Here is a 23,040-nt window from a genome sequence, read left to right as displayed (position 1 = left end):
AGACCTCAGGCCTCCTGTGTTTTTGAAAATTCTTTTTTTTTTGGCAGGGGGCAGTGTACTAGGGATTGAATTCAGGGCACTCGACCACTGAGCCACATCCCCAGCCCTATTTTGTATTTTATTTAAAGACAGGGTCTCACTGAGTTGCTTAGCATCTCACCATTGCTGAGGCTGGCTTTGAACTTATGATCCTCCTGCCTCAGCCTCCCAAGCCACTGGGATTACAGGCATGTGCCACCACGCCCTGCTGTTATAGGAAATTCTTGGTAATGGGAAGCTCATCAGAAAGTTGGTGTGGGTGTTTCATCTCAGGCTAGTAGTGATGGCCACTTGCTTCTCTACCTCCCTGGTCATGACACACAGGCAGAGGCTGGAGGGTTTTTCTACAGGTGACTGGCCACCTGGTGGATTCCACTCATTTCACTTGGGTAACTGGTCTGTTTTTTTTTTTTTTTTTTTTTTTTTAAATGTGTTTCTGATCGGCCTTGAGCTGATTGAGATTTCTCAAATGAAGCCACAGACCTTCCCCTCGGCTCACACCCCCATCGTCTGTTAGATTGCCTTTCTCTAAGTTCACAGAAAACAGATGACGTTTCCCCTCACGGGTTAGAGCATTCAAATGTCCTGATTAGTGATATTTTTAAAAGCCCTAATTATAGACTTAGGGCAGAGGCCTTACTGGGGCTTTAGGGAGTTTGTGACTTAATCTAGGAGCTGGAACCGGCTGCATGTATGTGTGTGTGTTTTTATTTTTGCATCAATAAAAATACAGTTGGCAGTCATCAGCGTCCATGGCCCACATAAATCTTGAACTTTTGACTTAATTACTATGGGAGAGTTCACAGGGCAGTCGGGAGTGGTTGAGAGAGCACTGCTCAGGGAGCCAGAGACTTGGGGCTAGCCTCAGTGGGGCCTCTGGCTGTGTGACCTTGATCATATCACTTAACCTTTCTGGGTGACACTGATCACATCAGCCATCAGGCCAGATGGCCGCTGAGGCCTCTTTTGGTACAGCTCTGTAATATGATTCCATGTTTTTCCTTTAAAACCTTGGGCTGTGCTCTCTTTTTGGTTCTGGGGAGAGAGCAGACCATGAACCTGAGGTGTCGGGATTGGGGATATGTAAAGGTTTTTTGTGGGGATGGGCTCCGTAGCCCATGGTTTCTCATTAAGTTTAAATTGCAGGGTCAGTAAAAAACCCCTCTAATCCTCCCATTTATCGACAGAATCAGTATCTGCCTAGGACTCTTGGGAAGAGGTTTAGATCTGGCAGGGGCCCCATCAGAGCAACTCCTCATTCTAGCGCTAAACCTTGGAACAGTCTTTGCTTGTTCACCCTGTGCCAGCTCTGGAGAGCCCACTCTGCAGGTGGAGGATGCGCTCAGGCCTCCGCCCTCGTTACTCAGCACACACCACGAGAGACACCTGGTGCCGAAGCGCCCGGTGGCCCAGGCAAAGATGCCCTTCACCACGGGGTGGGGACATAAGGCAGGGCTGTGTGGAGGGGGCGTTTCTGTGGGGTTATGAGTCCCTCTTCGACCACCCAATCCTAAGACCCTTCTGCTGTGTGAAAGTGAAATTCCACTCCACATGATCACTTGCAGACAGTACGTGCCTCAGTGTGGCAAACGGTAACGAGTGGCCTGCTATCCCTTGATGATGGGGTGTTATTTGTTCCTTGTGGCTGGGTCTTTATTGTTCTTTTAATTTGCTCATCATTAGGATTCAGTGACTAAGAGCCTTGCTCTTCTGCCACATGTGACATCAGAAGGTACGGGGGGGGGGGTCAGTGCCAAAGAGGCCAGGCCCATGGGCGAGGCCAGTGGTATCCTGACAGGTGACTGGTGGGTTCAGGTTGAGTGCCTTTGGTGGTCTTCCTGCAGCTCCCCCCCAATTCATGACTTGAAACCCATCTTTGTCCACCCCCAGGGTTCTGCCCGGTGAGGTGTGGACGGTAGACACTCACGTACTTGAACTCAGCCAAGGTGTCCTTGGCTTGTGGGTTCCTTTTAAGCAGGTTGTTGATAGTCGGTCGCCCGCTGTGTACAAGGATGTCTCTGCCTTTGACTCTTTTAACTGGCTGTGCCAGTTCCTTCTCCAGATGAAGCTGGTGAAGCTGTTCGAGTCCAGCCTTTTGGGTTTTGGCCTATTCCTGGTACCCAGCTGCATCCCTACAGCTGCCTCATGGTTCTTTGGCATTTGCTTAGACTGCAGAAATGCCAGGAAATACTGAGGAGAGAAGAGGCTGTGGGGACCAAGGCTAAAGGGAATGCTGTATGGCTGTCCTTACAGTGTTGCTATTTTCTAGATCACCCGTGTTCTTTAAGCTAGTTTATTTCAGGAAGAGCCATTGTAATTTTTTTTTTTTGGTGCTGGGCTGAATCCGTGGTCCCCGTGCGCTGGGCGGATGCTCTACCCCTGACCTATAGCCCAGCCCCGTAAAGCAGTTCCTTCCTCCCAGCATCAGGCTCATTTTTAAGAAATTCAGGAACTCGGCCTCCCTCCAGGGACTCTTGTGCCTGTGTGATGTCAGCAGGCCCCGGAGCGAGGCTGGTCAGGTGAACAGAGGGTCTTGAGGCAGCCACTTCGGGACACCCAGGCCACCTTGCACAACGTGGCTCGTGGGCCTTTCTGGGGAGTCACGACTTGCAGTTCTTGAGGGAGCGTTGTGAAATCTCAGTGCGGGGATGGGCCGTAGCCATGAAGGTGATCTGTTCCTGCTTACAGTGATTGGATTTCATGGTGCCCCACCCACCATGGGCCTCAGACGCAGAGAAGCGGGTGCCCACACCCTGACGCATGGCTGGGCGTCTGTTTTGCACGAGCAGATTTTATAGGTATAGTTTTGATGATTGAAATTTCACCCCAGGGAAGTGGCTACCTGCCAGAAATTCCAGCAAAATTCTTTCCCCCTAACCTGCAGTCATTCCTTAGGCACCAAGACAAAGGCCCCGGCGGAGGGCGGAGGGCGGGAGGTGGAGGGGCAGGTCAGTCTGCATGGCCGCGTGGTCAGGGGCCATCCTGTGCTGGGTACAGCCTCTCTGGTGGCTTAGCTCAGCAAGAGTGGAAAAGATCAACATTCCACCATTCTTAAGCCAAATCCCACTTTTTGACCTTTTGGGGAACATAAAAATCATGCCTAATGGTATGTAAGCACATATCTGCTGATTTCTTTTATGTAGAGAAGAAAAAAAGACATTCCAAGGGATAAGCTCAGCAGTAATTGATGCTCTCTGAAAGAGTTACTACATTAATATTTAGCTAATTCGAGTGAATAGGCCATTGTGTTTACTTAAACAAATGACGTGAGTACAGACACCTGACAGCATGAGGTGTGCTTTTCATTTAGGTCAGATTTGTAAAAGTCTTTGTGCAGCAACAAAGCTCTTTATTTGTTTTGTGCTCTCAAAGGTTTCTTTTCAGTGGCTGTGGATGGATTTTTCTAAGTAGAAGCTTTGAAAATGAAAGATTATTGAAATTGTTTCAGTGTATGCCTGGCCTCGGGGGTCTTGTAATAAATGGGGATCCAGGAGCCCCGTGAACTCTCACAAGAATAGGTGTGCTCACGGGCACCGGACACCCAGCCCACTGGCTGCCAGCGTTGCCTGCTCGTTCCAAATGCAGCTGGGGTCCAGGGAAAGAACGCGCCCATCTCTTCCCTCCCTCATCTGACCTCCCTGCTGCCTCTGTTCTGCAAGATGACCCACCGGACGGTTCTGCCCTCTCTGTACTGTCTCGCCACCTAAATCCCACTGACCTCGGCACTTCAGTGTGCCAGAGGATAAGAAGGCACAGCGTGGCCTTGGTGAGGAGTCTGGGCCCCACCTTCCACAGTCCTCTCAAGAGCAAGGGAGGCAAAGAGTGGTAGGTACATGGATGCAGCCATTCCAGTTCTGAGTTGTGACATGGGAGTCTGGGTGCTCAGTTAGGTGATTGCTACTGTGTGGGCATGCCATGCCACTGTAGAGTGCAGACTGCTAGGTACGGGCAGGGATCCGGGCCCTCCCTGGGGCCATTTTGCCTCTGGCTTGTGGAATGTGGGTGCTGTTGCTCAGGTGAACCCTCATCAGAAAATAGCACAGTTATGAATCGTCCTTTGAGAACGTTCTAGGCCCTGTTGATGGAGCCTTTAAGGGCATGGATTTAGGTTACCAGTTTACTAAGACAGAAACGTGTGTGTAAAGTTCAATTGCTGTCCAACATTTCAGTGGAGGTTCTAGAAGGTAATAAAGGAAGGAGTGTGCCTTTAGGCCAGGCCAGCTGCCCTGGACGCCAGTCTTAAATATCACAGTGGTTGAAGACATGGATTCTAACCCCTGGGGAGGCAGTAAAGAACACGGCTAAAAGCCGTGGGCTCTGGCGTCAGACTGCTTGGGTTCAAATTCTGGCCCACACCTTTTCTGAGCCTCCTGGCTTTTGGCAGATGACTTAACAGCTCAGTGCCTCGGTCTGCCCACCTGTGCACAGGGAATATTGTAGAGCCGTTCCCTTGGAGTGCTGAGGGTTAATGTATCACACATGTAAACTCTTAGAGACACGCTGCTTGACAAACGAGAAGCCTTCTGTCAACCATGATCCCTCGCCATTATTAGCCAGCTTAGAAAATTTATAGCTTATCCTGGATTGATGCCATGGCTTTTCATAAAATGTATGGCAATTGGAAAACTTACCTCCTTCCTTGGGTTTAAAAAAATTACTCGTATTTATGGCTGTGAGGGCCACTCAGAGGGCACGGCTTTCCATAACATTTATTGGTGGCCTCCTGTCAAGTTATCTGCTTAGGTGTGCTGGTAGGATTCTGGTGTTCAGAACCACCATTGGAGAGAAAAAAAAAAAAAACCTTTTCATTAAAATATGTTTTGTGATAAGGTATTTTGTCAGATACAGCTGGGCTGTTAATGATGCCTGTTTGGATTAGTTCCTCACAATAGGATGAGAGTTTATAGTATCAATCACCCTTTAAAGTTCAGCTTTGTTGGATAAGTTTCTGGGGCTTTGGAGGACAGCTAGCTTTTACCATTGTGTGTATGTAGCTGTTTAAAAGGTGTGAGGATCCAAAATGATATATTTTTGGAGGACTGAGCTGTTGTTACTGCGTGCGTTGTTACTGTGACTATAAAGTAGCATTTAAAAATATGACTTGATGTGAAATTATTTTCTGGCACCAAGCATGAGAGAGAGAAGGTGCCTCGAATGCTTTTTTTTTCCCCTCGTTAATAGACATAAACCAATAAGCAGTCCCTCCCGGGACCTTCTGCTAGGCCAGCTGGATTCGAGTGCTGAAAATATTTTCCTAATGTAAATATTATTCAAAGATTCAAAAAAAAAAATCAGATCCTTGTCGTCTAAGACAAATTGCTCTTACCTGTTTGGAGTTGGCTGGTGGAGATGAAGCTGTCCTTCTATGTGCATTGTAACACTGTCTTTCCAATCAGGAGCGCCCTACTGGACCAACACGGAAAAGATGGAGAAGAGACTGCACGCAGTCCCCGCGGCCAACACGGTCAAGTTCCGCTGTCCAGCTGGGGGGAGCCCAACACCCACCATGAGGTGGCTGAAGAACGGGAAGGAGTTTAAGCAGGAACACCGCATTGGAGGCTACAAGGTAGGATTGAGCTTTCTTAAGTGTGTATTTTTGAAACCCCTCCAAAGTTAGCAAGAACTAGAAGGAACATTAAAAAAAAAAAAAAAAACACCAAAAACCCGAAAAACCAAACAGCGATTATCATAATGGATCGTGTCAGTGTTTGATATCTAAAAAAAACTGCCCGGGACTTGCCTGTGATTTTAAAGTACAATCCCCATTTGCATTGTTCTTTTATATGAGGAGAATTTAATAACTAAAGGGTCGAAAGTTGAGAGTCTGTTTTCTATATGCTTTATGGTCTGTAAAACTTAAACTGGCGCAGAATTTGAGAAGTCTCAAGTAGAGTTGCCCTGTGAGAGCAGGATTGCATTAATAGGAACGCTCTAGAGGCTGGGGCATGAAAAGTGGTTCACTAACGGCTCTGGAAGATGACAGGCGGTTCTCTGTCCTCTGTCCTCTGGAGGATCCTAGGATGCCCTGACATTTTACATCATTGCTCATGGGAGGGAGCTGGGGTAGGGCTGACCTAGCCTTGCAGGTGCCTGCAAAGGCTCCTCTGGGTCCTGGTTCATCTGTCCAGCCAAGGTTGGTTGAGCACCTCTGGGCGAGACACTGTTCTAGGCTCTGGGGAAGCTACGGGGGCCAGGATGTGGCTGCAGCTCAGAGAGCCCCTGGTCCAGCCCCCTGGTCCAGGCAGACGAGAGAGCTGGCGGTGGGGGCCATGCTGATGAGGACCACAACCTAGAGCACGCTGTGTCCGGTGGACAGGCAAGGAGCCGTGGTGGCCGCTCTGGGGAGGATAAGAATGAAGGAGATCCAGCAGGAGTTTTGGGCTGTGTTGGAAGGAAGGGTGTCTCATAAGGAGAGCGATGGAATCTCTATTTGGTATGGAAACAGAACTTCGAGACGCAGGACTAGAGGAACCCTTATTATGCAATTCTTTGTGCCTTTGGAATGTGAGTGGGCACGTTAGTCACCTGTTGCTGTGTAACAAATTACCCCAGGACACAGGGACTTTAAACAGTGCTATCTCAGTTGCCAAGGTCAGGAATCTAGGTGCAGCCTGGTGGGTTCTTCTCTCTCTTGGTGTCTCCCAGCACGGAATGCCAGGTCCCACGTAGGGTGAGGTCTCACCTGAAGGCTCACCTGGGGAAGGGTCTGCCATGTGGCTGTTGTCAGATGCGCTTCCTGGCAAGAAGTGGGCAGTTGGCTGCCCAGAGCTCCTTGCCACCTGGGCCTCTTTGTAGGGCAGCTGCTGTGCTGTCCTCAGGGTGGGCAGATGAGGAGCCAGAGTGGAGGAACGCAGAAGTCGTGGCTTTTGGTCATCTCATCGTGGAAGTGGCATCCCTGCACTCCACTGCTTGGAGTGGTGGGGACCCCGGGGCTCCCTGTGAGAAATGTGCGCCTGGGTGTCATAGGGGATGCAGCCTAAGTCAGGTGGGGGAGGAGTTCTTGGTGGCAGTGGAGGGACGTGTAGGACCGTCTCTCCCTCCTGTTCAACATCACTTGATGGCATGTGAGCCCCTGTTTCATCACTGGTGTGGTTATGTAAGCCCCTTCCTAAAAGTGCCTGGGAGTCCTTTTCTGAAACGCCATCCACAGGTTTTCATCTTTAAAAGATTATTTGATTGTGCAAAAGTTTTTGCCTTTTTGTTTTAACATTAAAAAATTGACACCTAGAAGCCCAAACCCAGAGGAAAATGGGAAACCCCGAGTCCATCTCTGTGAGCAGGTGGGGAACAGTTTAGGGTGAAACGGGTGGAAGGCAGGTAGGTGGTGGGTGGTGTTAGCCTTTGAAGCCCCTGGATGTTGAAATGCTGTCATCGTCTGCCACGACTCCTGCTTGGTGAAGGTGGGAGGCGGTGGCGAGATTTGTCCTTACATGCTGAATTCAGTCCTTAGATCAACTACCATGAGTCTGGGACATTGGCCCTTTAAAAAAAATTCTTTAATAACAAGTAGACGAAGATTTCATTAGGCGGTACTGCTTAGAAAGGAAGAGTTAAACCATTAGATTGTGGCCCCTGGGATTGTCTTAACCACCAAGCGCTCGCTGAGACTCACGTAATTGGTGCAGTTCCAACAATTTATTTAAATATAATTTAAGCATCAGAATGGTGGTCAGAATCCCAGTGTTTAACTAATTCTGTCAATTAAGACAGACTTGTAAATAAGTACAAAGAGAGCCCAGGAGCCTCCAGAGATTCCTGGTCTCAAAATAAACGGGACCCACATCATCATTATGGGTGAGGAGCTTTTTGCAGATCTGAATTAGTGATTACGAATACGCTGGGAGACTAGGGGCTTAATGAGGAAATGCTGCTTGATTTTTAGCAGGTGCAGCTCAGTTTTGATTATTTATGACAACCTTCTTCTCAGTGAGGAGCGCCTGTGTTCTCAAAGCAAAACCAGGAACCCTCCAGAGTGCCTCTGGCCGGTGGGGGCATGTGAGGCCACGGCTTCTTTGTTGATCACGTTTGATCCTTTTCTGGAGGAAAAGAGAAATGGAACTTGAATAGGTGGGACAAAAATCTAGAGTATATTTTGCTTTTGAGAAAACAAAGCAAGAGAGAGGAGTACTGCATCTTTGGAACATGGTGTCCTGGCTGGAGGCAGCGAGGGCCTGCCTCTTGCCCTCTGGACTTTTCTCTGGCCGTGGCGGAGGGATGGGGTGGCCTGGGAGGTGAGCCTCACTAAGGCAGATGACTGGTTTGCACAACAGGGGTGGCACTGGACTTTCATTTTGGGGATTCCGGAAACTCAGAATTCCAGAGGCCCTTCTAGGACCTGGGAAGGGAGGGGAGAATGCTCATCCCCTGGTGAAGTCTGTTACCTGAAGTGATCCTTGCCAAGGGATATGTGAAGTCAGCCCCAGGTCCCCGGGTCCCCAGGTCATGGAGTCAGGGAGGTCCCTGGCTGATGCCCACCTGGAGCTGGGCCCCCCTGGCCTGTCCAGCTGCCTGCCTGGCTCTGGTCAGCTTCAGGCTCATGGTCCTCATCAGGGCCTGAGCAGGACAGCATTTGGGGTGGGTGGACCCCAGTGTGGAGTTGGCCCCTGGTATTTTCTTCGTCACCTGAGTCTTTGCCCTGCGGGAGCCCGTCCTTCTGCAGCCCAGTCTTCCCGGGGGCCTCCTCCAGAGGAGAGGCCTTGCTGAGGGGGAGGGCCTGATGTCCCCCCCTGCTCCTGCCTTTTAGCCACTTAATGAACAAGCTGAGGGTTATGTCTTCCACCGCCTATGTTTTTCCCAGAAAACAAAGGCCCGAAAGTGCCCACAAACAAACATTTGTTATTTCTGTGATTTTTCTTTTCCTTGGAAAGTCGATCTGCTTTTTCCATCAACTGAGCCTGAGCTTTGATGGCCCCGCCCTCTCTCCCGTCTCGGGCGCCCCGGCCCTCCTGTGCCTAGCCGTAGCTTGTTCTGGAATGGGGTGCGCACGTGGCCAGCCAAGGGAGAAGGGAAAACAAAGTCAGAGTTCTGAAACGGACGGACGGGTGGCTCCTTGTGGTGAGAATGACCCACAGAACTCTGTGTCCTGTGGCTGGGTCTTGTTTATCAGGGACCTCCCGCCAAGCTGTCCCTCGGTGATTAAGAGTCAGGTGATTATTTTTGCTAGTAGGTGCTCAGGGCTGGTAGAATGTTATTAATGTGTAAGTTTTTAACGTAACGCTTGACTCCAGCCGTGGCTCTGGGCTTTCTCCTGGGCTGCACGTCTGTCCTGGAGGCCAGCGCGTTACGAGCTCAGCCTCAGCTCCCACACCTTGAAGGGAGCAGGTTGGACAGAACGTCTGGTCCCCTCCGGCTCCAAGAACTCTTGAGTTAGTTGCTGAACTGTCATGTGGCACCAGCCGTTTTTCATCTTAAACGATAGTGCTGAGTTTTTTTTTTAAGTGAAGAGGTTACCTTGATGGCGAGGTATTTCACAGTCTCTGAACAGTTACTGCGACATAACGCAGAAAGAAGGAAGATACCTGGGGTAGTTAGAGGGCCTTTAACCTCTTAACCCCTAACCCTAACCTCATTCGTGGAACCACTTGGCCTAGGGGGTTCCTGAAACCCATCTGACATCACGTCTCAGGGCACAAGAGCTTAGACCAGGAGTGAGCACAGAGACATGCTCCCTTGACATGACTGTGAACAGCCACCGAAGCCCACGGCCCAAGTGTCCCGGGCCAGAGTTCCCACGGAGCCCCTCAGCTGAGAGCAGTGATTTATGGAGTACGGACTGTTCATCTCCAAGAGGGGTTCAGACCTGAGGAGGGACAGCTGAAGACAGTGTTTCGTTACCAGCACCCCCAAGCTGGTGCTTTTTGATGCCTCACTTAGTCAATTTACGTTTTCCAGGTTAGTTACTCAGACGCTGTTGGAGTGACTTTTTTGATGTAATGCTTAGGTTTGACCTGCCGTGAGTTTTGCCCACACGCTGGGCAAGGGTCCCACAGAGCTATTTCCCCAGCCCTGCCTGTACGTTTAGGGAGAAAATCAAGACTAATGTGCTCAGAGGTCGAACATCCCTAACCTGCAAATCCAAGATCCAAAATGCCCAAAAATCTGAAATATTTTTAGAGCTGACATGACACTGTAGGAGGGAAGCCCCCCACCTAGCTTCATGATGGTCAAGGTCAAACATTGTGTTTGATACTGCATCAGATGACCTTTGGGTTTGTGTGTAAGGCATAGGAAACATAAATGGCTTTTTAATTTAGTCATGGGTCCCCTCCCCAAGACATCTCATGAACATGTGAATATTCCAATGAATATTCCAACATTGGGGCGGGGGAGGGGGACCCTAACTCTGAAGCACGTCTGGTCCCGAGCATTGGACTCAAGGATGCTCAGCTTGTCTTGGTGGGTTTGTATTGACCGAGGTTTCTCTGGGTCAGGACATTTTAGCTGCGGACGGAGCCCTCTGTGAGGAGGACATGGGGTAAGTCGGCCCCAGCCAGCCTTGATTGTTCCTTGGGTTGTGCCTTTGCCAAGTGCCTCCTGTGCCTTAGGGCCCTGGGACCTTCCACAGCTCAAAGGGGTGGATGAGTTCTGTCACCGTGTCATTTTTGTAGATGGAAGTTCTCCGTCCCGTACCCCGTGGGACCCCGGCTCTTCTCCTCTAGCTTGTGTTCTTGGTAAACTTCGTCCTTAAGAGGAGGTTCAACATTTTATAAGAACATCATTAACAGCTAACTCAGAATCATCACAGTGCAAGTCGGTACCACTTGGCCCAAGGAGTACCATGGAGAGCAAACCCAGGGTGCTTTTGTGTCTGGCTTATTTCACATACTGTGTTCAAAGTCATCCATATTTGTAGCTTGACTCAAAGCTTCCATTTTTATGGCTGAATAGTATTCCACTGTGTGGATATACCACATTTTCACTTGGGTCATTTCTGCCTTTTGGCAGTCATGCGTAGTGCTATATTTGGTGAAGAATCCTCACTTTCAGTTCCTTGGGTGTATATCCAGGAGTGGAATTGTTAGATCATATTGTAGTTCCCTGCTTAGCTTTTTGAGGAAGGTCATGCAATTTTTAGAGTTAAGTTCAAAAGGTGGTGGATGCCCTGCTATCACCTACCTTGAGAACACTGCAGGCAGCAGACATCTAAGAGAGCAGCCTTGTGTTTTGCAGGTCACTTGCCACCTCCTCTGGAGAGACCTGGCAATTGTGTACCAAGGGGAGGGAAGGTTTCTGCTACTGGTCCCAGGGAATCGGGTGGCCGGGCTCTGTGGTTGGGACACCTCCTGAAAAGCAAACTCTGTGGATGTGGAGTTTAAGCGTTAACAGGTGTTTGCCTTCACTTCTGCATGACCAGCTGCTCCAAGGGCCACAGACCCTCCACATGGGGAGCCCAGCTGGTGCAGACCCATTTGCAAGGGGTGTTTTGGAGCCGGAAGCCTGCTGGGAGTGGGACTTGGGTGGGATGGTGGGATTTTTTTATGCATCTTAATGACAGCTGGCCTGTGTGGAACTGTAGTTCCTGGGGTGGCTTTCCACAGGCCAGGGCCACAAAGGATGGCTGTCTTCCTGGATGAAGTGGGCCCTGCTCTGAGTGGAGGGAAGTCACAGGAGTATGGACTGTCACATGGACAATGTTCGGCCTGGCACAGAGAACAGCTTCGGGATGTTCGTTCCACTTGCTATCGAACACCTGGGTATTTGGAAATGTTGACTTTTTATTTTGCAATGTGGAAGCCAAACATCCAGGTGACAGTTTGGGCCTTTGACCTTTGACCTTTGGCCTTAACATTTGGGTTGCTACACAATCTACATCTACATTCCCAGTTGTCACCCGAAAGTAGCTGAGGATTTAACAGGCACCTTGGGAGATTTGGGTAACAGAAGCATTCCAAGAAAACCTGTCTGGGCCACCTTTTGTCTCTGCATGGACAGGGTGTGGAATGTTGGTGGAATCCGCTTTTTGTACTGGAGTAAGAGAGTTCAGGCCCTCCACTCCAATCTGCTTTGTTTCAATATTGAAATGTTATTTTAAAAAGACTGCAGTGAACATAGTTTTGAAGCCCCATGCTCTTGGCAGATGGAAAATAATGAAGAATTCCACAAAGATCTGGCCATGGGCAGGAATGAAAATAAAGAATCATGTGTGTGTCGGTTGGCGCAGGGTTTCTTTCCTCCTGGCCTTTGTGTGTGTCAGCTAGAGAGCCCTAGGCACAGGGGCTCCGCTTTGCAGGATCCAGCACCATGTAGTTGGCCAAGGGGCTTTCCTATTTTACTCTTTGTTGTGTGCGTGATTTCTGTTTAAGTTTCAAAAGTGAAAATGAGGAAAAAGTAAACAACACGCATACTCTGACCATTTAATTAAAGCCCGCGGCTCACAGCTTGCTGTCTTCTCCCTGATGCTTGCTGTGTTCACACGGGCCTGCTTGTGACTTAGGCCTGTGTGCCACTGCGGGGTTGTGCTGTGTGTGTTTGGGTTTTTGTTTATAACAGGGAATCACAAATATACTTACTTCTATGCAATCTCCTTTTTTTTTTGTCATTTATCAGTTGCTCTATAATGGAATCTTATCAGGGCTGAACATGAGACTATCTCATTCTTTCAGTGACTGGAACTAGACATTAGTTTCTACAGGATGACCCATACATTATTAACGACTCTTTTCTTGATAGATTACACTTTTGGGTTGTTCCTTAGAGTGCTTGAAGCAAGTTTTGTTCACATGCAATTTCTGTGGGCTAGTTTCCTAGAAGTGCAATTAACCAGGTAAAATAATATGCGTTGCTAATTTTAACAGGTACCACCAAATTCTTCTACAGAAAAGCATTTCTCAGTTGATGTTCCTGTTCTCAATTGAGTCCCTCTTTGCTCCGTACTCACTAAGTGCTGAGTGACATGGAGCCTTCTAATTTTTGTTAATCAGCTGGTGAATAACAGCGTCTCATTATTGTTTTAATTTGCATATCCCTGGTTGTCAATGAGATTATGCATTTTTTTCAGTGTTTATTGGGTATTTTACAGTCTCTGTTCTGGGTAAGCAAAGACGGCATATGTTCATTTGACCTGACAAAATAATCGTAGCACTGAGAGGGAGGATTTAAAAGACGCCTCGAAGGGCATCTCGTCTCGTCTTTTTGTTGGAGGGTTGACACTGTAAGTTTTTACTGAGGCTTGGAATGGAAACACAGGGATTTAACTTTGTGCTTTGTCTCAATTTTTATAAAGTTACTGTTGTTGTTTTGCTTGCTATTAAGCAACCACTAATTAGTGGTAGGATGTCCCCTCCAGAAGTGCCAGCCAGAGTCTCACCGGTGGCAGCTTTAAGGACACCCATTTAGAAAATGCCACAGCTCATAATATTTGGGCCTGGTGGTATGTCAAAGAATCAAACCCTGGATCAGTGATGTAAAAAGTAAATATTAACAGTACTGCACAAGGCAGCGTTGACCCACCGCCCAGGTTCTGGGAGGGTGGAAACACTGTTTGATAAATGTGCTTCTCGTCGTCAAAATATTTTATTAATATTAACTTGCTAATATTTGTAGCACATCTCCAGGAAGTCAGTATTGAGGGCACATAGTCCCTTCAAGAGAGATCTCGCGTGGAATATCACAGCCCCAGCAAGACACTCTGGCTGACCACGTGCCCCTGGGGGTGGGGTTGGGGCAGCTGCCATGCCAAGCTACATATGCCAAGGTTTAATGTCCCCTCCCCACGCAGTTCAGGTTCAGTTCCATTTGGAATATGCCATGTGCCAAATCTGGGTCCAGGCGCGAGAAAGACATTGACAGTTTGGACCGGGTCCAGAGGCAGGCACTGCGGTGATTAAGGGCTTATGCGCATGACATCTGAGCGGGAGGGGCTCAAAGAACTGAATATTTACAGCAGGGCTACATGCTGGATTACGTGGCTTGGTGACACCGGTCTCTGCTGCCTCCCTGTCTTGCCTTCCACGTGACTGGTGGCTCAGAGGCAAGAGGAGAACTGTATCTGTACCCCTGGGTGAAGGAGCATCTCCTTGTGGAGCCACCTGGCTCTCGGTAAGCCAGGGAGCTGGTACCTGCCTCTCAGGCCCTCTGTCCCACAGCTCCAGTGGTACTCGGGGGTCAGGAGTTCTCATAGAACCGGGCCATTTGGTATCTACTCCTCCAGGTTCTGAACACCCCTCCTGCGCACGAGAATTTTCTCTCTCCTACAGGGAGACCTGACCCCTTGCTTTGGTTCCCTGACAAGTTATTGGCCCAGCCAAGTGCATGAGCTTATCTCCTGAGTGGAGAAGACTGTCTCTGTGGTGGATCGGGTGCCCCAGGTGCTCTTCAGTGTCAGGGATCTTACTTGCGAAACATCACTTTTCCCATCACCAGCTCACAGTGGGACTGTGAGATGACCTCCAGGGTCAGGGCCTCCGAGTGGGGTGACTGCCCAGAACTTGCGAAGGCTCTGCCTGTATCATGGGTTTTTATGTGATTAAGGCTGAAAACACTTGCGATGTCCAGGGTGTCATTCAGAAGGTCAGTTGAGATTCCGGAAACGAGAGCTGAGATTAGTAGGCCCTCACTTTTTCTTTTTTCTTTCCATTTCTCTGGAGTGCCTCGTCCAAAATACTAAGAATGATTTGGACGGAGATATTAAAGCCATGAACACTAAAGATAGTAAAATTTGCATTTTTTTTCCTGGTAAGGAAAATTCAATTTTGTTTTAAAATCTGAGTCTATTGAAATATTTCAAAAGCAGGGTGAGAACATTAGAATCTAGTCTGCATATTTACAGACTGGGTAGGAGTCACCATAGTTTATTCATTTATTTTTTTTACACGTGCTGCTTATCTTTGCAAAGTCTCAAGAAGTTTGCAAACAACTGGATATAGAACTGAAGTTCCATAAGGATTCATTGCTCCCATATTTGGAATTCTGGGTGTATCTCGGGAACACGACATCTACTCAGCCACCACTAGGGATGGAAACGGCAGACTTGTGTTCTCAGCTGAAACTTCTTGAGATTTCTAGGCAGCATGGGAAAGCCAGGAAGAGAGAAATGAGGGGCTTTGAACCAGAAAGTTCAGGAAGGGTAATGGCGCTTTCCTGGTGGGCTCCCTGGGAGGATGAACTTAGCTAAGTCAGGACCCAGGGCTCAGGGTGGTGCCTGGCATACTGTTGGTGCTTACCAGCATTGACTTTAGATAGTTCGTTGGTGCTCTAGGGCTGGGGGCTCCCAGGGATGAGTGACCTAATAGATCCATACGTAGGTTGCTGTTCAGGCCCCGTGGCCACTCAAGTTCTCCTGGAGGAAACAGTTAATGCCCCTGCACGTCTGAGTGTCTGAGTGCGTGAGTATCTGCCCCACAGGCCTTCACATGTTGAAGATAGTTATTTTCATTTGTTCCCATTCCGAGGACCAGTTGTGAGCACAGTGTAGAATCCAGGTGATTTTTCTCTGCCCTCCCTGGACTTCTTGTTCTGCCTTTTTTCCTTTTCGGGTGCTGGAGGTTGAACCCAGGGCTTTGGCACATGCCAAGCACATTTTCTACCTCTGAGCTATATTCCCAGCCCCAACCAACTTCATTTCACAATAAGAAAGCAGAGTAGTTGGTTTTCCGTACTAAGATTATTGAATGGCCACCTTTACTTGAATCTTTTCAGGTACGAAACCAGCATTGGAGTCTTATTATGGAAAGCGTGGTCCCGTCCGACAAAGGCAATTACACATGTGTGGTGGAGAACGAGTACGGGTCCATCAACCACACCTACCACCTCGACGTCGTTGGTGAGTCTGCTGCTGCGGGCCGGCCTTTCGCAGCCGGTTCTAGTGGACTCATTTGAAGCCATGATAGTGGATTCACTTGTCCCTCCCCCATATTTAAGGGGAAATTATTTTCACATTATTTCTGCACTCTGTTATTTGACTGTTCTGATTCTCGATCTGCTGGTTTTTCTGGGTTTTGCTGTATCTTCATTGTTCCCAAACCTGACCTTTTGTAAGGTGGACAGGGTAGGAATCGTCTGGCATTCTAGAAGCTGAGATTTATTCTGAAAATATGAGTGGAAAAGGAGTCCGATATGCTGTAGGAGAACTTTGCTTTTATAACAGGCAGCACCGGGCGTGGTGGCACACACCTGTAATCCCAGTGGCTCAGGAGGCTGAGGCAGGAGGATCAAAGCCAGTATCAGCAAAAGTGAGGCGCTTGGCAACTCAGTGAGACCATGTGTCAAAATAAATACAAAATAGGCCTGGGGATGTGGCTCAGGGGTTGAGTGCCCCCGAGTTCAATCCACACTACATGCCCCCTGGCCCCGCGCACTCGCAAAACACCTAAAAAACAAAAAAACAGAGGCAACGTTTCCTAAAGAAGGGCCACGGTGTCACGTGGGCTGAAGAGGAAAGGAAAAGGTATCACCAGCGCTGAGCCCCCGCTGGCTGCAGGAAGATGGGCGTCCAGGTGCCCGACCCCTTGCGTCAGGAGTTGCCCGACTCTCCGGGTCAGGGTCTGTTCCTGGAATGAATTTCCTCTGGGCAGAGGGAACGACATGGATGAGTTTGTAAGTACTTTCCGTCCGAGTGCGCGGAGGAAGAGGCATTTTAACAGACATCTTAAGCCTTGTAGCCCAGTGTCTCACAAGCTCCTATATCTTCCCCAGTTTTGCCTGTTATGATGGGTTTTGTTGATGACGAGAGGGTTCTCCTCTGTCTTGGAGGGTCCCTACCTGTTGGTCGCTCTGTGAGCACATGCCCACCCACTGCTCTGGGGCACAGTCTCTTACATCACTTCCTGTGAAGGTGCCCCCAGTGATATCTCACTGTAGGTATCTCTTCTCCTTTCATAATAAAATGTGTTAACTCCTTGCAGAGAGAAATTCCACAGGTATTTGAATTGCCCTCCAAGCCATTAAAAACCTTTGGAAAAAAAAAACAAACAAAAACTGGATTAAATAAATGGTGTAGATTTGGTTAACTGAAGATTTAGGTTAACAGAAAATTAAAACTATTTTGGCTTTCTGTCAAATTAAATGAAGTTAAATTCACAAGACACTCTGCCTTAGAAAGCACGATAAAGTCTTTATTTGCATTTGCATATAAGCATCCCCTGAAAAGAAGATTTATTTGAGCATTTGAGTCATTCTGAAGCCTTAATTTGGGATTTGATAGACCTTTGTACAATGTCTGTCCTATGGATAAAGAATGACTTACGGTCCCCTTTTCTTGTAGAGATTTGTGGTATGATTCTTAGAACTGCTATGTTCATATATTTTACAAAACAGAAAGAGGCCTAATATTCAAATATGAGAAGAAAATGGTTAATATGAATTTTGGCATTAATGTACTATATATAAATCCATCCATCAAAGGGTACGTGACTTGGAATTTACTTTGGGCCGCATGTGTACTGCATTTGACATGAAGTGTTTCCAGTTAAGGAAAGCAAGTCGGATTTTGGGTTAAAAGTTCTAAATACCTAATTTTGTAATTAAGTAATTTATTGTTGGAGGGAAAAAATAAAACAAAAACCAGTGGTGCTCCAGCCATCTTCAGGGATGAGGCTTTGCGTAGGTCCATCAATTGTCCATTGAGGTTGTTTGGGGCCGCTCCAGGAATCCCAGAGTCCTGTCATAGGCCCTGCAGCAGCAGGCCCTTGCTTAGGGCAGGTTTTCCGTTGAGTCTTTACGTCAGGCTTTCAAAAGCCCCTCACCCACCTCCCCTTTGAGCTTTCTGGCAGCTCATCCCTGTGAAGCCCTGAAGTCTCTCTCAGAGTTTAGGGTTGGGATTTGAATTGGGCTGCTGAATAATGGAATTGTGCTGTCTAATGTTAATCCCCTGGCAATCGGTCTTGCTGAAAAGAGCGTGTGATTCAGTGGGTAATGTGCAGGGAGCCCGGGTGCATGGAGTAACGCAGAGAGAGGCCTGATTATGTCACAAAGTTGGGAGATCGCCCAGCTAAACGCAGGCCAATAATGACACAATGCTGGTTGTGAATATCCATTAAAGCTCAACTCCAATAATTTTCCAAGCCTTGAACCTTCTTTATAAATAGAAGCCAAAAGACAGCGAAGTATAAGACATTTTCAGTAAAGATGGAGGCGTGAAATACTCTCATCTTTGCTCAGAACCCTAGTAATTGCTTTGAGAAGCACTAATAAGAATGGAGTCAGCGAAAGCGCCTCGTGTAGACTTACAGGGTTGGCAGTCCTTATGAACATCTCAGCAAGGGAAACAAGAACGATTCAGGCTTCAGCCGCAAACTTTCTAGTGGCCCTTGGGCCCAAATTTAGTGTGTCGCTGCGTGATCACGGCTTATCAGCGACTCCCCCTGCCTCCTAGGAAGTCAGGAGCTCTGTTGTTGCTCACATTCTCGTGAGGTTTTATTTTTGTTGCTATGATACCTGGGTTTGTGGCTCAGATGTGAGGAAGCATCAGAATGGGTGAGATCTTTTCACTGAAATTCTTCCTTGCAAAGGCATCCCCCATAAGCACTTTAGTGGAAAGGCCGTGTAATTTAAGTGACGTTGTTGTGCCCCGGAATTAAACAGCAAGCCGTTGGAGTGAGGGGGGGGGGCGGCTTGCATTTGTGGGAGTCCTTTTAGGAGCCTGTGTGATCCTCATTAAAATCGACACCATTACTTTTCAAGCTTTTACTTCAAGGGAAAACGAGCTCGAAGCTCCACGTCTTGTAATTGTGGCAATAAAAAAAAACGGCTGGCTATGGGAGGTGGTCAGTCTTTGCTGTGGTTTATCAGTGGGGGATGCTGAAGCCCTGGATCTGATGGGAGCGCTGCCACCAAGAAGCTGCATCTAGGATAAGTCATGAACTCGACATTTTCACTGTGCCTGACTCATGAGTGTTAGAAACGAAAGCAGCCTGGTGGTGTGACAAGAGTAGAACATCTGTCCGAGGGCACACTTGGGCACCAGGTGAGTTGGAACAAGTGGCTTAGCTCTTCTAACCCTCACCTTTATCATCAGTTGGATGGGAATGACGATCCTTGCTTCATTCCTGTGATGGCTGTATTAGTTTCCTAGAGCTGCTATAACAAATGACCTCAAACATGTTTGAAGTAATACATACACATTCACTTATACTTCTGGAGCCCAGAAGTCCAAAATCTAGGTGTCGCCAGGTTTCATGGCTCTGTTACAGCTTCCAGTGGCCATTGTCAGTTCTTGACTTAGAGATATATCACTTCTACCCCCACACATCTCACTTTTGTATCTCAGATCTTCCTCTGTTTTTTTCTTATGAGGACACCTGTCATTGGATTCAGAGCCCACCCTAAACCCAGGATGGTCTAATCTCTGTATCCTTAACTTCATTACATCTGCAAAGGCATGGTTTCTTTGTAAGTCCACATCCTTGGGCTCAGGGATTTGGACATGGACAGTTACTCCTGGGGCCACAAGTTCAACCCACAGTTGTTCGTGAGTCCTCAGGTGGGTTAGTAGGTGAAAATGCCACATTGGCACGCAGGTGACCAGCCACCAATGCCAGTTTCCCCCCTTCAAAAGCTGGATCCTTTTGAGGGTTAGAAGGTATCTTTAATAGCTTTCATTTGCTCCATCAGAAGTTTTATTAAACAGACTGAATGCCATTCTGGTACCAACAGAACTGGCCAGTGGCTGGCTGCCATTGCCAATTCCTAGTTCCACCTTTGATTGAGGCCATCCTAAGACTGATTGGGTTGTTGCACTTGGCAGAAGAGAATCAGAGAATTCAAATGCTTGAAGTTCACTGAGTTGGCCTCTTGATCCCAACCTCCACCCGTCCATCTTACAGCAGAGGAAATCCATTCCGGGAGGGTGAGTGATTCGTGCAAAGACTTGAAGACGGCAGAGCCAGGTCTCAGCCCAGGCCTTTTTGACTCCTGGGTCAGGGCATGCCAGCGCCTTCCTGTTGGGCTCGCTGTGGTGTGGACCAGTGGCAACTGAGAAGGAGCTGCTGCGACCCCACCCGACCTCCAGCTCTTCACTGCCAAAACCACAGGAGGTGGAAGTATTCAAAGACTGTGAGCTCTTCCTGCTGGGGGTTCCAGTTCTGCACCCGCTGAGACCACTCACCCGGCATTGGGTGTGTAGGATGACAAGTGCGTTTGCTGAGGCTGGCCGTAGCTTCTCCCCTGTGAATGCACCTTTCTAGAACTTCACCCCACCGCGGAGCTGAAGCGTGAGCAGCAGTCCGTGTTGGAGGGGCGGGTTGGGGCCCATCGGGGGCTGCACTGCCCTCTGGCTGGGTGGAGATCGTGCAAGCTTCAGCACCAGCCCCAACTTGTCTGGTGACAGACCAGAATGGCTCTGTTGACTCGCCTTGACATAAACCCTCTGTCACTTGGCTCTGGACATGATGGGACACGGCCCGAAAGCATGAAGGAATCCGTTCCACGCTGACTCCCCCTCAGGTGTGTGCTCAGGAGGAAGGAGGCGTCTCTCACTCTAAGCGCCCCCTGGCACTGCGCGGCTGCAGCCCAGTCCCCAGCTCCAGTCGGAGAGACGACCCGAGTTGTGCAAAGGCCCTGAAGAGCCTCTGTCCCAGGAATGCGGAGGCTCTGGTGTGAAGGCCCAGGGATTAAGGACTGGGAGGCCCTGGGCCACATCTGGAATGTGAACATGGAGCAGAATGGCCTTTACGTCCGTGAAGACGGGTGGCCTAGTTAGTTATGGGCGAGGCTCATACCGAGTCTGCCCGGCGGTGAGGAGCAGCCTTGGCAGAAGCACTGAAGTGCACCACATGCCCGGCCTCCCTCTGGTTGTAGCGCTCTGTTTCCTCCGCTCTCTGGAGTCCTGTGAGGTTCTGAACTTGAAGCGTCTTGACCTCGAGCCTCCTGGCCAGCCTTCATTTGTGATCTTGCAGCCAGTGAATTCTTCTCCGTTTCTTGCTCTGAGGCTAAGACGTGGGGCCTGAGGCCGACACTGGCTGGGTGTGCCCGTGCTGGGGTTTTGCAGTCCAGCTGGAGAGAGGCAGAGAGCCCCCTACCGAGGTGGGATGGAGGTGGCTTGCCAGGTCACAGGTCACGGCAGGCCCTGTTTGAGTGGCACTGGAGCAGCGGTTGAGCCGGAAGTGTGTACCTGAGCTGCTCCAGTGGCTTGGGCGGCCATTTTGGCCTTTTCTCCAAACCCCTTGGTTACCGAGGTTGGCTGGGGGGTCTCCTTGCCAGAGCGCGCTGACCTGAGGATGTTCAGGTGGGAATTACGGAGTTGGTGGGGATGTCAAATCCCGTCCATCCTTTGCCAGCTCTGTAGCCTTAGGAAGTGATGGTGTCTCTGAGGCTCCGTCCTCTCAGCTGTCCCGTGGGGTGATGACCCACATGCTGAGCAGCGCCCTGGGAGGTGAGGTGGTGAGAGGGCATTGCCATCAGTAACAGCCCCAGGTGACCCTCAGCAGGTGATCCCACACCTCCTGTCCCGTCTCCAGTGAGATCCACAGCCTGTTCCCGATTAAAGGAGTGGTCGGCGTCAGCCCGTCCTCCAGGACAGAAATTTCAAAACTCCTGGTCGCCACTGTTTAATGAGTGTCCAGTTGCAACAGAGCAGTTCTTCATTCCTGTTTCACAGCAGAGCTACCAGGGGCAAAGGCTGGCCAGTGGACAACAGCATGATGGCTCCAAATTCCGGCAACCCAGCAAGAAGTGACTCCTTCCAGGCTCTGGGAGCAGGGGCTCTGTGGAGCCAGCGTGGATGGGGCATGTTAGTGCTTGACCACATCAGCGTTTTTATCATGTCCTCTGCAAGCCGCCAGGTGCCCTTTGGTCCACAGTTGAGGAAGGAAGCTTTATTGATTGCTTTTGATTCAGGCAGGAGGTCCAGCTGAGGTGGCTGGAGAGAGGGCTAATATTTGGTCTGTGGTTGATCTTTGGCATTGAGTCTGTGGGCAAAGAGGATGCAGAAGTGTTATGATCAGGTTAATGTTTTGCACTTTTTTAAAAAATATTTTTCTAGTTGTAGATGAACACACAGTATCTTTATTCATTTTTTATGTGGTGCTGAGGATCAAACCCAGCGCCTCACACATGTGAGGCAAGCACTTTACCACTGAACTCCAGCCCCAGCCCCAATGTTTTGCAGTTTTATATAAGAAGCAGGTCTTTTTGCCATACCTGCAGGTGAGATGCAGGTGAGGCCTGGGCACAGAGAGAGCCACTTTATCAGAGCTGGGTAGTGAGCTTGGCGTGAAGATAAGGCTTTATCTACATCAGTCACAGAATGCACAGTGTTCCAGAACTTAGGTTTCTGTGTGCCAAATTGAAATACGGTGGGGCATCCCTGATCTGAAAGTCCCAAAGCTTAAATTCAAAACTTTTTTTTTTTTGGTACCAGGGATTGACCCCAGGGGTGCTTAACCACTGAGCCACATCCGCAGCCCTTTTTGTTTTATTTTGGGACAAGGTCTTGCTCAATTGCTGAGGCTGGCTTTGAACTTACGACCCTCCTGCCTTAGCCTCCTAAATAGCTGGGATTATAGGTATATGCCACAATGCCTTGGTTGAAGTCCAAAACTTTTGGACATCATATTGATTGCATTATAGGCCAACGATTGTCACATTGATTGACAAAATTACAGAAGTTTGATTGTGGAGCCTTTTGAATTTTAGATTTTGTGTATTAGGGATGCTCAACTGGTAAGGTCTATGCAAATATCTTTTTTCAATTTATTTATTTATTTATTTATTTTGAGAATTTTAATATTTATTTTTTTAGCTTTCGGCGGACACAACATCTTTGTTTGTATGTGGTGCTGAGGATCGAACCCGGGCCGCACGCATGCCAGGCAAGCGCACTACCGCTTGAGCCACGTCCCCAGCCCCTATGCAAATATTTTAACCTCTGAGAAAGTCCAAATTCTGAAAGATTACTAGCTCCTAGTATTTTAGGTAAGGCATACTAACCTTAATAGAAGAGTATTCTAACGAGTTATTACATTTGGATTTTGTAGTGCTGAGTGTTCCAGTTCTGAAGCAGGAGCTTCAGAGAGGTTTTCTGTAAACACTTTATTCACCACAGCTTAATCAACAGCTACTTATACA

At 48.7% G+C, this 23,040-nt stretch overlaps 1 protein-coding gene across 1 annotated transcript in view; it reads left to right on the top strand.

Moving 5' to 3' along the window:
- Positions 1–23,040, top strand: part of Fgfr2 (fibroblast growth factor receptor 2) — a 97,731-nt gene that overhangs the window by 31,939 nt on the left and 42,752 nt on the right. Inside the window, exons 3-4 of the mRNA XM_076834305.1 lie at positions 5,436–5,605; positions 15,676–15,799. Of these exons, the coding sequence (XP_076690420.1) occupies positions 5,436–5,605; positions 15,676–15,799 (294 nt within the window). The remainder of the gene's footprint in view (positions 1–5,435; positions 5,606–15,675; positions 15,800–23,040) is intronic.

This window comes from Callospermophilus lateralis, chromosome 15 (genome assembly GCF_048772815.1).
Source record: "Callospermophilus lateralis isolate mCalLat2 chromosome 15, mCalLat2.hap1, whole genome shotgun sequence".
Lineage (NCBI taxonomy): Eukaryota > Metazoa > Chordata > Mammalia > Rodentia > Sciuridae > Callospermophilus > Callospermophilus lateralis.
Note: the sequence above shows the minus strand (reverse complement) of the source record. Positions and strands in the feature narration are given on the sequence as shown.